This window comes from Pteropus vampyrus, unplaced genomic scaffold (assembly GCF_000151845.1).
Source record: "Pteropus vampyrus isolate Shadow unplaced genomic scaffold, Pvam_2.0 Scaffold81, whole genome shotgun sequence".
Taxonomy (NCBI): domain Eukaryota; kingdom Metazoa; phylum Chordata; class Mammalia; order Chiroptera; family Pteropodidae; genus Pteropus; species Pteropus vampyrus.
In genome coordinates, this window is record NW_011888862.1 from 6,155,485 (window position 1) to 6,168,879 (window position 13,395).

Here is a 13,395-nt window from a genome sequence, read left to right on the forward strand (position 1 = left end):
TTTCATAAAATTCCACAAAATTCGAAAAAGTAAATTCACATATTCAAGTTTTTCCAATAACCATGTGGAGTATCAGTATTCAAATTAATTAAAATAAGTGAAATAAAAGATTCAGTTCCTCATTCACACTAGCCATATTTCTCGTGCTCTATAGCCACATATGGCTAGTGGCTATCATATTGGACAGAGCATATCTAAACTTTATCCTCTGCTTTCCTTAGCCATTGGTTCTTTGGTACTTAAAAGCTTGATTAGGAAAAGTTAATCATTCTCTGATTTTTCTAGAAAACTTGCACCGCAGTGAGTTTCTTCATAGGCTGGTTAGAATGTCTGACAGAGAGCTGGGAGTGGGAGAATCACTCTGCAGGCACAGTTAGCAATGTCAGGTTCCCTTTTGGCTTGGTTTCCAGGACTTTCTCTTTCGATGTTTTCATGTACATAGAACAGTCTTACATTGTTACTGAAATAGCTGCGAAATATGCTACTGCCCCCAACCAGCCTTGGAATGGACCTCTCTCTGATTGGACATAGTAGGAACTTAAATGGGATGACACCATGAAAGACTTAGACCAGTCCGATGTGCTTATTGGGACCAATCACTGGAAAGTTTGCTAAGTTCTCAGTGATTGACTCCACATCAGTGTCAAAAAGATAAGGCAGTTTTCCTTACCGTCTGTCTTCCTGTCTTCATTCATTGGTATGCTTTCCAAAAGGTAAAAAGAAGCAATGGAATGAAATGCCAGGCTAAAAATACTCAGGGTAAAGGTGTAGCACTGAAGTTAGCATCTTATTACTAAAAGGCAGCAAAAGTCATTAAATAAGTTTCAAAGGAGAGAGCCAAAGAAAGTTTGTATGGCATTAAAGACTTCATTCTGTTTGTGAAATACATCATCTTCAAACCATTTCGAATTTAGGAAAATGAAAAGCTACCCCACTTTACACGTTGGGGAATTTCTTACTTGTACCCCCCAAGGAAAAAGAATAGAATTCCAAGTCTAACCATTTGGTCTCATTACTGGAAATTTTGTGCATGATGAAGTGTTTGGTTCTTGCCATTGAGTAGGCAATTGAGAAAATGTCTTTTATCTTCTTTAAATGTTCTCCTTTCCCCAAGTTGACGGTTTAAGCTTTTAGTCAGTCTTATCATTCCATCATATCCATTCTCTTAATGTTGGACTTATTCAAGAATCCTGCATCTGAGTTCATGATGTCATTTAAATAAATCTAAAAGGAACTGGAAACTTCTGAAATTTCTTTATCTGAGGTAGCCAAACTAAATAAACTTAATTTAAATCCATCAGGAGCTCAGTGAAGGTTAGCATCATTCTTGTTGAAATGATTTCACACTAAATGACATATAAAGACTGAAGTTTTCTTGGGCTTCTCATTGAACTTGGTACCCTAAATTTTCTCTCTTCAGGTCCACATTGCACAGTGTCAGAAGAGCCATAACCACATGATACTGGCTAGATACAAAATGCCTTTCAATTAATACACTCAACTCTTGCAGTCAGGAATTACATAACTAAGATAGCAATGATGCCACCATCTTGAATATGTTCTGATTTGGGGAAGCCAAGCCTTTTCTTTAGCACTCACATTAAAGGAGCCAGAGTCATCAAAAGATGAAAGGTTAAAGTATTAAACCTATTAGGGACCTTGGAGATTATCTAATTCTGTTTCTCTGTCCCTGAATGGTCTTATTCATAAGACCATATTAATGTTATATCTCTTTTCTGAGTAAAATGTAGTTTTGCTTTTACTAGGATCCTCAAGAAATCTTAAGCGAAGTGTTAGGTTGTTCTAGAACAATAGAAAGCCCAATGATTTCTCCTCCCCTTCCATGACCAAATTCTCTTCCACCTGCTGACTGATCTCTAGTTCTGTCATTCCAGGTTTATCCTTTTAGCATTAGGCTTATAATTGCCATTAAAATACAAATACCCTGGAAAAGGCTAACACTTAACTATTATCAAGTGTTTTCACTTTGGTGCTAGAAAGTGTCAAAGTAAGGTGTTTAATAACAGCAAGGCAAGGGAGTTGTGTCAATAAGATTGTATCAGTAAGTTTTGTATCAATAAGGTAAGGGGGTTGGAGAGAGAAAGAGGGAGTGCCAGCCCAGAGGGCAAAAACCCCTAGTGGGGAACTTGGGGGCCCTACTTGTGGCTCAACAGACTCTGGCCCCTTTTCCCAAAACATCTGCATTTGTATGAATTTACCTGCATTTGTATGAATTTATCTTTGGACTCCCTGTGGTGATCCAGGTACTTGGTAATTGTTTTTGCCAAAACTTCAGCCCCTGCCAGGTGGAAGGTTCTGGTACTGAGGGGCAGCTCAGGTTCAGGGTAAGGGTTCCCAGCCTTACCAGAAGGGTACGTTAGTGCCCTTCCCATCTCAGATTGTGGAAATAACAGTAGGAAGCCATCCAAGGTGGAACAATTAGGGTCTTGTTTTCAATTTTATTATGAATGGGAACTCCTTTTCTAGGCTCAAAGAAAAGCATTACATAAGAGGATATATGTAGTCACCCATGCATTCTCTCTCTCTCTCTCTCTCTCTCTCTCTCTCTCTCTCTCTCTCTCTCTCTCACACACACAGACACAAACACACACACCTTCGTGTGCAATGAATGTTCCTCTAGAAACACTCAGCAAAGCAAGTGACAGGTATTTCTTGTGGGTCGCTGGGATTTCAATCCTTGTCTTGCCTTATTGTTGATTTGGGATTGGGATGTGATGGGAGATAGTCTGCTTTCTTAGGCAGGATCCCTAACCTATATTATTAGGGTAACATACCATAGTGGTTTGGAGCTCAGGCTGTACCATTTACCACCTCCAATGCCTTGGGCAAACTATGTAACCTCTCTGTGCCTCAGTTTCCTGATCTGTAAAATGGATATAAACTACTATCTAAGTCATAGAATTGTTGTAGGAATTAACTGAACTGGCAAACATATAGCATTTAAAACAATGTCTGACACATAGTAGGTGCTCAATAATTAACTGTTGCATGAATAGAATATTAATTTTATCATTATTATATTATTACCATGAGGAAATTTCCATTACATAATGGCCTCAGATTTAGTGGGAAGAATGAGGAGAACCCTATTAAGTATCACAACTTCTGTTCTTCTGGTAGGACCAGATCACCACTCAGACTCATATGCACATATTTCTCAGTGTATGAAGGAAAAGGAAAAACAACAACTAAATGTCTCAGAACAAAACAAATGATGAAATCTGGGGTGAGACAGAGAGGGGGATTGACATCTTACAATTAAATAAAGGCATTGCCACAGAGCAACTTATGGAGAGACAGTTGAATCAGGCCTGGGTTTTTTATTTTTTACCTCTAAACTTTGACTGATTGGAAGTGTTAAGCTTTCTCTTGGATTTGAATAAACCACAAAAGGAAAGCATATTGTTTCCTTTGTTTAGCACTTTCAATCCCTTTTCTGCTTCCTTTCCTGGATATTTGCTCTGATATAAGAAACCAAAATGGTGGCACTTCCTTCAGAGAGCAGAGACTGACCTGCTATGCAGCTCTATAAGGAGACGGAGTGCTATATAAACTGTACTTAGCTTAGCTCCTTATGAAAAGCAACTGACAGATGGGATACTGGGGTGTACTTTATCATTGATGCTCCCCATTTCTTGACTATGTGATAAAGACTGCTTTAACAGACTCTGGCATTAAGCCTGGTGGGAGTTGGAACAGCTGTGGGGTAAGGCAGCTCCAGCCAGGCCTGCTGGGCCTTTAATTTTCCATATATGTGCACATATGTAGAAGAATGCAGCAGATGGGTAGCAAGCTAGCTTGCATAGCAATCCAAGTAGCAGTAGGTCTGAATAAATCACAGTGGCCTGGGCTGCAAATTTCGCTCCAGGGGATGGGGACTTAGATAAACAGGGAGAAAAGGCCTTCACTCAACTTTTTCCTGAAATGCCAGAGGAATAAAACAGGTCAGTGATGAATACGAAATTAGCTTTTGGCCAGTCTCCAAAGTGATTTGACCTATTTAGGAGTCATTGAGAATGAGCCAAAGGAAGTTCAGTGGCCTGCATCTTGATTTGTCAAGGGAGAAGAGAGAAGGTACGGGGACTGCCAGGCAGCCAGATTCCCTGAGTCACTTGTTATGGAGCATATGAGTGAGTATGGCTGGAACTCATGAGAAGGGTTCTTGGACTCTGACTTTGGGTCAACTCCTGGCACAATTTAGTGTGCAAATGATAACCCCAGCAGATGTATTGGTAATCTGGTGTGTCCCTGATCACTGAAAGGACCATATAGGATTCTGAAAGCTCCCTGTAAGTTAAACTCTTCTCCAAGACCCTTCTGTAAAAGATAAACCTAGGCCGAGTCAGCAAAGCAAGTGTAGACATTAAGACTTCAGTGGAAGGCAAAGCCACAAAAATACCGAGGCTGACTCTACTACAGCCCTATAGGTTGGAGTTGGTAGTGGATGCTGTTGGTGCCCTGCTTATATCTCCTTTACCAGCAGGTGTACCCCTCCTCCAGCTGCTGCTGGTATTGGCTGCCCCTTCCCCAGAGAGTTGCTATCTGCCAAATGCTAGCCCCACCAACCATCTTGCCTCAAGGTGCGACTGGCTCTGTGGTGCAATTTGTACTCCAGAGCTCCCTGTGGGATCAGGCTGAACCAAATCTCCAGCTGAGGCCACATCCTTACTTAGCACCTTCCCCTGCTGCTTCCTGTTTTCCTCGTGCCTCTTCTACTGAGAGCAGCCCCCCTCCCCATATATCACTTGAACAAGAATCCCCATCTTAGATTTTGCTTCTAAGGAACCTGACCTAAGAGAGAGTTGGGGTAGAGGGGCATTTGAGAATAATCCCAAACCTGAATACACATCAGAATTACCTGGGAAGCTTTAAAAACACAGGTCCTACATCCAAAGATCCTGATTCAGTAGGTCTACACTGAGGACTGAGATAAGAGTAATTTTCCTAAGTGGATCCTTGGTCATTTTAATGCAGCCAGTCCTTTGACCAATAGGAACCACTCACTCTAGTTCATCATCTTTATTTCCTTCCTTAGACCTTTTAAGAAACATTTATTGATCAAGTGCAGGAACAAACCACACAATCTGTCAAAGACACTAAGAAGCAGAAATTTAAGTAAAAGAATTCACAGTTCTTGGCAAAATTTCTTGAAGTTCAGTATACCATGCTGACTCTTAGAACTTTCTAAGCAAATTGTATCTTTACATTTTTTGTGTGTGTTCTGAAGTGTAAAGATCTGGCTGCATTGGAAAAGGGAGATTCTTTTGAGGCATTGAGTTCCTATGGAGCTTTCCAAAATGGGATATTTGACCAAACTTAGAATTTAATTAATGCTTCCTAGTCTCCATGTTCAGAAGTGTTAACCTACTACCACCCCCATGCTCCAGAAAGCCCTTTCCTGTACCCCCAGTTACTTTCTTCATTCAGTAAATACTTATTGAGCACCTGCTATGTGCCGGGTACTATTCTAGGCACTTGGGCTTCATCAGTGAAAAAAAAAAAACAAAAACTCCTGCCAGCTTAATAGCTGTGTGATCTTAGTCAAGTTCCTCATACTTTCTGGGTCTCAGTTTCCTCATTCATAAAATGAGAATAATAAAACTTACTGCACAGGGTTATTTCAAGGGTAATGTTCTATATAGAAAGCACAGTCATGGGCACATCATTACATTCTGAAAATATGGTGCCTATCATTATTAATTATCGTCATTGTTCTGAACATGTCTATCTTACCCAATAGGCCATGAACTTCTCATGGGCAGGAATAGTACCCAAGGCCTTCTGGTATCACTCAAATATCTTACTAGAGTAGGGAGGAGCTTAGTAAATATTGGTTGAGTGGACAAAAAGCATCTCAGTGTAGAGAGGACCTCCTGCTTTCTTATGTTGCTCAATTTAGGAAACAGTGGGAAATAGACTAGGCCCCGTAGGAACTTCTTTTTCTTCCTAATTTGAGCTGTGAGTTGTAGTGGGTGGTGTGCTAAAGAAAAACAAGACTGAATAATAATCTACTCCTCATACTCTCTTGGAAGGCTGCAGAAAGAAAATATATATTTTTTTCTTTTAGGGGTTCTTTTCTTTCTTTTAAATTTTTTTTTGTCTTCTATTATACATTTAGTGTTCCAGTAAGTCCTGCTGGCCTCTTTTTTGTGTGTTTTTTTTTCTGTTTCCTAATTCTCTTTTCCATCCTTCTTTATTGCTTGCCTTGGTTTCTGCCACCTATGGGAATAGTGCTTCTGGCCTAGTGTCCACAGAAGAAACTTCTGGAAGTTAAGAGGCATTGTGCATCCAGAGTCCCGGAGCTGTTACTCTCTAGTCACGCAGACAACACCCCACAAAGAGCTAACCAGTGGTTGCATCAAAACCACACATCAGGTTTGTTGACCACCAGACTCCCTCCATTTTATTTTCTCAGCCCAGCCTTCCCCCCAGCCCTTCTGCAAAGGTGAAAGGCAAGTTCACAGGATGCGGGGCCTTCTTTCTTTCCTGACATCTGGTTTGATTCTGGGCAGCTAAATAGTGGCCTTGCCATGAACAACAAAAGCTAATTCACTGTGGTTTTTAAACACTAAGTGCAAATATTTTTCCTTTTCAGCTTGGGGTCACTGGAAGGGAAAAAACAGGACTAAGAAGGAGATTAACCTTTTAAAAACTATTACGACTTCCCATAGAAAATAAAACAATGGCATCATTTCCTTCCATTCATGAGAGTCTTTTTATGAGTGATTGTTGTTTGAGGCAAGACTGGGGATCCCAAGAAGATTTTTAAATACTGTTTTAGCTTGGTTTTCTACTCAAAAGCCCACCATGATTGCTTTTAAGAGCCCACACAAATCTCAGTAAAGCCCAGGGCCACCCTCTTTGCTTTCTCTCTCCTCTGTCTTTTATCTTTGGCTGGCTTTCCCTCTACCTTCTCTCCAGCCCTTTGATTTCTTCCCTCAGGCAGGGCCCTGGCACTCTGCTAATAGGAGGGGAATGTTAGGCAGGAGCACTGCAATGTACAGTGTTTTAGGCAATGGCCATGCCATCCACTGATGCCACTAACAGATGCTTAGAAGGCTGAAGATTCTGTCTGAGTCACTTCCCCGAGGATCCAGTCTGACTTTCTGTTGATTTGGGCTGTCTTAATGCATTCCAGAACCTCAGTGCCATCCAGCTCCTCTTCAGAAGTTAAGTCACCCATTCTGGCTCTTGCTCCACATAATTAAGGAGCAGAAGCTTCCAATGCAGGGAGTTGATGCCATCAACTGAGACCTGGTGACTATCTGAGAAGAAAGCAAGCGCGTCTACCTCGCTATTAGTTATTTCAATGTTCTCTCTGGACTGCAAAACAAAAGCTCTTCTCTGACTTTCCATTAGTTTCTATTCTTTCCTTCTTTCCACCCTTCCAGTTTTTGCATATGGATTCATTTGCTCAGTTCAGGTGGGAGGTGAAGCACATGCCATGATGACATAAAGGCTATTAGAGCAAAGCTGTGGAATTCCCTAAATCCTCCCTTTCTTGCCAAGAGGACGATCTGAATAGGCTCCAGGATGGTTGATGTTTGTGAAGGAGCTTGAGAATTCTTGCCATGTACTACCACTGTTGTTATTAACGTTGCCAGAGTCTAACATGTTGATACAGGTGGTGTGTATGTTAGGGGTCAGAGGGGATCAGAAATTGATTTGCAATCTGCAAAGAGCAAACTCCAATTGTGTTACCCCTCCCCATCCTTTCAGTGTGTGTACAAATATTTGCAGACCTGTTGAACAGTTCACCCTCACACCGACCTAAAATTTCACAACCAAGTGAACCAGCACCCGCCTGTTGAGAAGAATGGGTGGCAACGTGAGACAGCCATGGGGTGATGGAATGGGATGTATTCCTTCTCATGACTGGACAATTGGCATAGATCCTGCTGTGGCTCCCTGAGTTTTAGTATTTGCCCAGCTTCCTGTCTCTGGCAGCGTGTTCATGGTTTCCATAGCCACGTGGCACTTGGCAGAGCTTCTCAAGCTGGAGTGGCCTGAGAGTCTGCATTTCTAACAAACTCCCTGGTGATGGCTGACCCCCTGGCCTATTACAGTTGGAGCAGCTAGGCTGTAAAAAAAAAAAAAAAAAAAGTACCACGGCATTCTAAACTATTCCAGGGCTGGAAAAGGAAAGTGCTAAGCCCCTCCTCTGGAGACAGGGTGTGGCTGAGGCTGCCCTGGAGTCCTGATTTGCCATTCAAGTGAACCCCGGAGGGATTAGTGGCTGGCCCAGCACTTGGGTGAGACCATCTCCCCCTCCAGGGGGGAGTCCTGGAGGCAGCACAGATGTTGTGTGAAAATCTGCCACCCTCCTTGCCGAAGGTTGCCCTCTCTCGCCCTCCTACCCCCCTGCTCTGCAGCCGACTTAAGCAGATCAGCTTTCAGCTCTCTGGGACTCTGAGAGGGCTCTGGATAAAAGAAAAGGCCTGTCCTTAAGAAGCAGAGCGGGAATCCAAGCATGCCTCTCGCCTGCTGCATGCCCAAGAATGCAGGTATTTGGGGTCTGCAGCATTTCCTAGCAAGACAAAGGGGGAGGGGAGTTGGGGGAGCACCAGGCCTAATGAAGAGGGGCTTGCACTGCCGCCCCTTCCTATTCTGGGGGGACTGAGAAGTATGTTTTTTGAAGAAAGTGATCCCTTTCACAGGAACAGACATAAGCAAGGGAGGCTGTGCCTGCCTTTCAGGGTTGACTTTGACAATTTGGGGTGAGTGAAACTTTGGGGACTTTGGGTTCTTTATACTGGCTGCCTATGTTTGCAACTTTGCTTCTTCTGAGGTGTTGGGCTACTTAAGGCAGACAGGAGAAGACTTTCTCCCTTCTTCTAATCTGACATTTGCATGTCTTCTGAGAGGGCCCAGAGGGTAGCCCAAGTAGGAGTTCCTGTGCCCAAAGCTGCTGAGAAGATGCCGCTGTGGGCTCAGGCCTGTGTCCTGCACCAGCTTGCACTAGGCCCGCCTGCTCTTCCCTTTCTGTTCCTCTGGCACCCCGCCCCCTCCCGTCTTCTTGGAATTCCTCAGTATCCTGCCCTCACCCTGAGATCACACAGAGAGATTTATCGCCCCATGACCCAAAACAGCCCTGAACTGTGAGTCCCTAGATCCAAGTTTCTCAACTTCTAGTTCTGTTCCATCTTAAATGGGCTTAATTCATTTGGGGGCTGGTCTTGACTTCTTTAGTCCTGTAAACCTCCTTCATGATATTTCATTATCACAGATGGTTGGCAACACAATTGAACCCTGTTTGAAAAGTGTTGAACTCTTTGCAATATTTGCCCTCTATTGGGTTAATCCTTCCATTTTAATTCAGGCTCCTGAAGGTCAGGGATAGTGCCTTTCTTCTATTTCTTCCATAGACTCCACCCTCTCCCATAGTCACATTGAGCACGCAAGGGATAGGCAGTGTGAGTGTTGAGGTCCTTGTTGTCTCTGTCCCAGCTAAACCACCTTATTGCACATGTGCCTCCGCTGTCTCTGTGGAGACTGATGCATGGCACGTCCATGCTCCAAGGGCCACCCATTGGTCTAACCACTCCCAATACAGTTGTATGCAGCCCTGCTCAGTGAAAGTGTTGTTCTGTCCTGTCATCTCAGAACACACCCTTTGAGTTTCTTTTCCAGGTGTTATGATGGGGAGACACTGGTTTCTGCCTGCTTTGTTACCCAAGATCCCTTAGAAGGGGAAGGAAACATGCCTGTGGACCAGGTAGCTTCTCACATGTGCCACTGAACCCTGTCAGTTTCTTTAGGGGATTGCAGTTTCCAAATTTGGGAGTGAAGTTGTTCAGATCTAAATCCTTAATATCATATATGTATATGATGAATAACCATTATTTTATGCGCAGGCCACACCTCAGACCAATTAAATCAGAATCTCTGGGGATAGACCCAGGCATCTGTACACTTAAAAAACCTTCTCAGGTGGATTCCAATGTGCAGCCAGGGTTGAAAATCACTGACTTAGGTAAGAAGTAGGAACTCCACTCCCTCAACTTCCCTCAGGGAGTCAAGTGAGACAATTAAGGACCTAAGTCCACACATTTTCATAAGGATCAGTAGATTCAGGGGAGAGCCAGGTAGTATTCATCATGGCTGAAAGACTAAGTAATAGGAGAGAATACCAAAGAAATAAGGCCCCTTCAGGTGCCTGCCAGAAGTTTACAGTCTAAGCTCAAGGAGAAAGATGGGGAGGCCTTCAGAACAGCTTGAACCAGTTTACCTTGGAGAGTTGGATATCTAAGGCATGAGGGTGGCTGGCAGGCCAGGAAGCAATGGGGAAGGTTGCAGGGCTACATAACGGAGGGTTCAAGCTTTGTAGAACTGCTGGCACTTTATGAGTTTGGCCATCTTCTGGCATAGTGTCAGCGAGGTTATGCCCTCCACCCCTCCCAACTCTGGACATCGCACAAGTGTGAAGACTAGGTCCTTAATCAAAGATGCCTCCAAGTAGGACCTGTAAGATATTGCATTCAGCACAATAAAAACTGAGGGGAAAATGACTGCTTTTTGCCTCAACACAAATTTTATTACACCAGGTTTCATTATAAAAATGTTATAGTTTTGGGTGTGTGTTTAGTACATAAACAATGTAGTTACTCTGATCTTCACCATCTTTCAAACTGGAGTCTCAGGGGAGTTTTATTTACTAGATTTAAAGCCATAGAACAATTGTTTCATACAATTTCCTTATAAGCATAGGAATAATTCAGGGAAAAATAAAACTCTGTGCTTTCTTTCCTCCTCAGCCCCTGCCCAATTTCCCCATCCTGGAGGCAGGCACAGCTACGTGCCCACAATGTTAGATCTTGTAGCTGATAGACTATAGCTGGGTAGACATAAAAGGGATAGGTTGGACTTCAGGAAAAGTGGAGCATGGGACTTAAGCTTCAGTCTCCTGTCGTGTCCAGCATTCAAGGGTGTCCTGGTAGGAGAACCATGTATGAGAACCACTTAAGCTGATCAGGCAAGCTCTCAGGACCCAGACCCTTATGCAAACCCATAGTCAGGGGCCAGGAGGCCCAGCAGCTACTGCCATTATTTATGCCCAGATCTCTAGGCATCCATGTTTCCCAGAAGCAAAACTTTCATATCAGTATAAATGTTAGCTCAGGTTCCTCAGTTCGTTCTTGGAAATGCCACATTCAGAGCAAGATGTAGGCTGACACCATCTTATGGCAAAGTCTGTTTTGTCCATTTTATTGGTGGTTTCCATTTTTAAACTTGTATTTTTTTCTAATTCTTAAATTGAATGCTTAGTTTAAAAAATAAATATAAGAATTGAGAGCTATAAATTTACCTCAGAGTACAGCTTTGGTAATTTCCAGTGGTTTGCTACATGGGCTTATTGTTATGGGTTTCATCCTCTAGATAGTTAGGTTTTAGAGAGGCAGCATGATGTGGGGAAAATGGGCTTTGATGTCTTCCAGATCTGCATTTGAATTCTTACTCTACCATTTATCAGTTTTGTGACTTTGGGAAAGTTAAAGGATTGCAACTTCTTCATTTCTAAAATGAAGATGATAACATCTGCCTTGTGTATTCTTTAAATGAGAATGAAATGCAAGAATGCAGGCAAAGGACTTAGCATAATGCATCTAGTAGCTGCTCAATCCATAGTAGATATGGAAAATAATCAAATTTAAAATAATATGCCTTTGGCACAGGCAAAAAGCTTTGTGACTGGGAAGCTGCTCTCCATTTGCATGTCTTAGGCAGAGGGCCAGGACAGTGGGTGTCCTTTCTGAATCAACCCACTTATCCTAATGTCCTCCAGAGGCACTGGCAGATGGGACATGAAAATACCAACAGTGGGCCTAGGGGAGGGCATGCAGCCAAATGTTACACTGAATTGAGCATGCTAAGGCGAGCCAAGAAAAAACTCAGCACAACAAAAAACTCACCATTGAGAAATTCCTCCGAAATTTCTTAGTCTCTGTCTCTTGTGGAATGTTCCCCAGTAGAATATTTGAGCTGCTCTGTCCCAGACCTGGCTTCTTTTCTGGCTACCCAACTAGGTCACTTCCCACTCTGTAGGGCCCTGACTGCTTGCCATGGGCCTTGAAGGAGGTGAGTACTGGGGGAGATAAACTTTTTGGAGCTGCATCTCGATGCTGGCCTCTGGGCATCAAATATGAATAAGACAGAGTTCTGCCCTTGAGGACTTCTGAATCAGGAGAATACTACCCATGAGCACCAGAAAGGCTGGATACAGTACCTCAGAGCCCACCCAGAGGAAGGAGGGACCAACTCTCCCTTGTGGGGTGGCGTGGCAACCCAAGTGAGGCCAATGGAGGAGGGGACTTAGCTTACTCTGTTTGGGTAAATAGTGAAGGTGTATCAAGTTTTAGGTAGATTTTCGTTTATGGGTTTTTTTTGGGGTTTTTTTTTTTTTTTTGTCTAATCTGTTTTATTTTTTAGGGCATGATAGAAAGCTCACTCTGATGATCTTCAACACCAAAAAAAAAAAAGAAAGAAAGAAAGAAAGAAAAAGTACCTGATCTCTAAAACCAAAAAGGAACATATTTTATACAGCTAATATTTTGAAGAAAATTTAAGACTATTTGCTTTGGGTTAATTCTTGCCTTCGCTCAGTCTGGGGGATGGGGAGGTAGAAGAGATGGTCAGATTAGGAAGGGATAAGGCTGCAGGAAGCTGTAAGCAACTGTAATCTGCTGTCCACACTCTCTCTAACCTGCACAAGCCCTCTGTATGCAAATTTAGGTAGAAGTTACTTGTCTGTGTTCAAGGAAGAATCTTCTAGTCTTTTCTGAAGCCCACTCCTCCTTCTGAATACTCTGTTGGGTAGCATGGCTTCCTCCATCCTGGATGCTTCTTTTTGGGTCAGCAGGAATACTGAGAAACTTCACTCTCTTGGGGGCTGCTGGCCTTGCATGTGGCTATAAGTCATTGACGTTGTGTATGGTGACAACCACTGGCTTCCGAAATGGCAGAAAGGAGATGCAGAAGGATATTAATCTCAGCCTTATCCTCTTACAGCTGAAACACAGTAGTGGCTCTTCAGCATCCAGAGATCAAGTGTCAAACTCCAATAAGGGAAAAAATTCAAACGTTTTCTCAGCTTTGAAGAACTCAGGCCTCCCAAGAATGTTTTCTTTTCTCCTTTCTTGCCCTACCCTACAATGGAGCAAAGAGGAAAATTTGATTATTCTTCAAGATAGAGTAAATCACTCTTCTCTTACTGCCTTGATTTTTTATTATGCTTGCCATAGATGGCATTTGGCCATTAATAACTAGGATCCCTCTTCCATCTTAGTTTTTATCCCTGGAAACCTTCACCACCAAGTTAGATCTGGATGATTAATTTGAAAATAAGGATGTGCCTTAGAACAGGCCAGTGGCACACAT

General features: G+C 42.9%; 1 protein-coding gene across 3 annotated transcripts in view; it reads left to right on the top strand.

Moving 5' to 3' along the window:
- NHS (NHS actin remodeling regulator) overlaps positions 1-13,395 on the top strand; it is a 336,905-nt gene that overhangs the window by 233,516 nt on the left and 89,994 nt on the right. Inside the window, exon 1 of one of the 3 annotated variants that reach the window (XM_023532315.1) lies at positions 8,219-8,525. The exons of 1 other annotated variant lie outside the window; for it this stretch is intronic. In XM_023532315.1, the coding sequence (XP_023388083.1) occupies positions 8,492-8,525 (34 nt within the window). In that variant the 5' untranslated portion in view covers positions 8,219-8,491. Of the gene's footprint in view, positions 1-8,218; positions 8,526-13,395 lie in introns of those variants that run through there. One more of the 3 variants, XM_023532314.1, reaches the window with a different exon arrangement.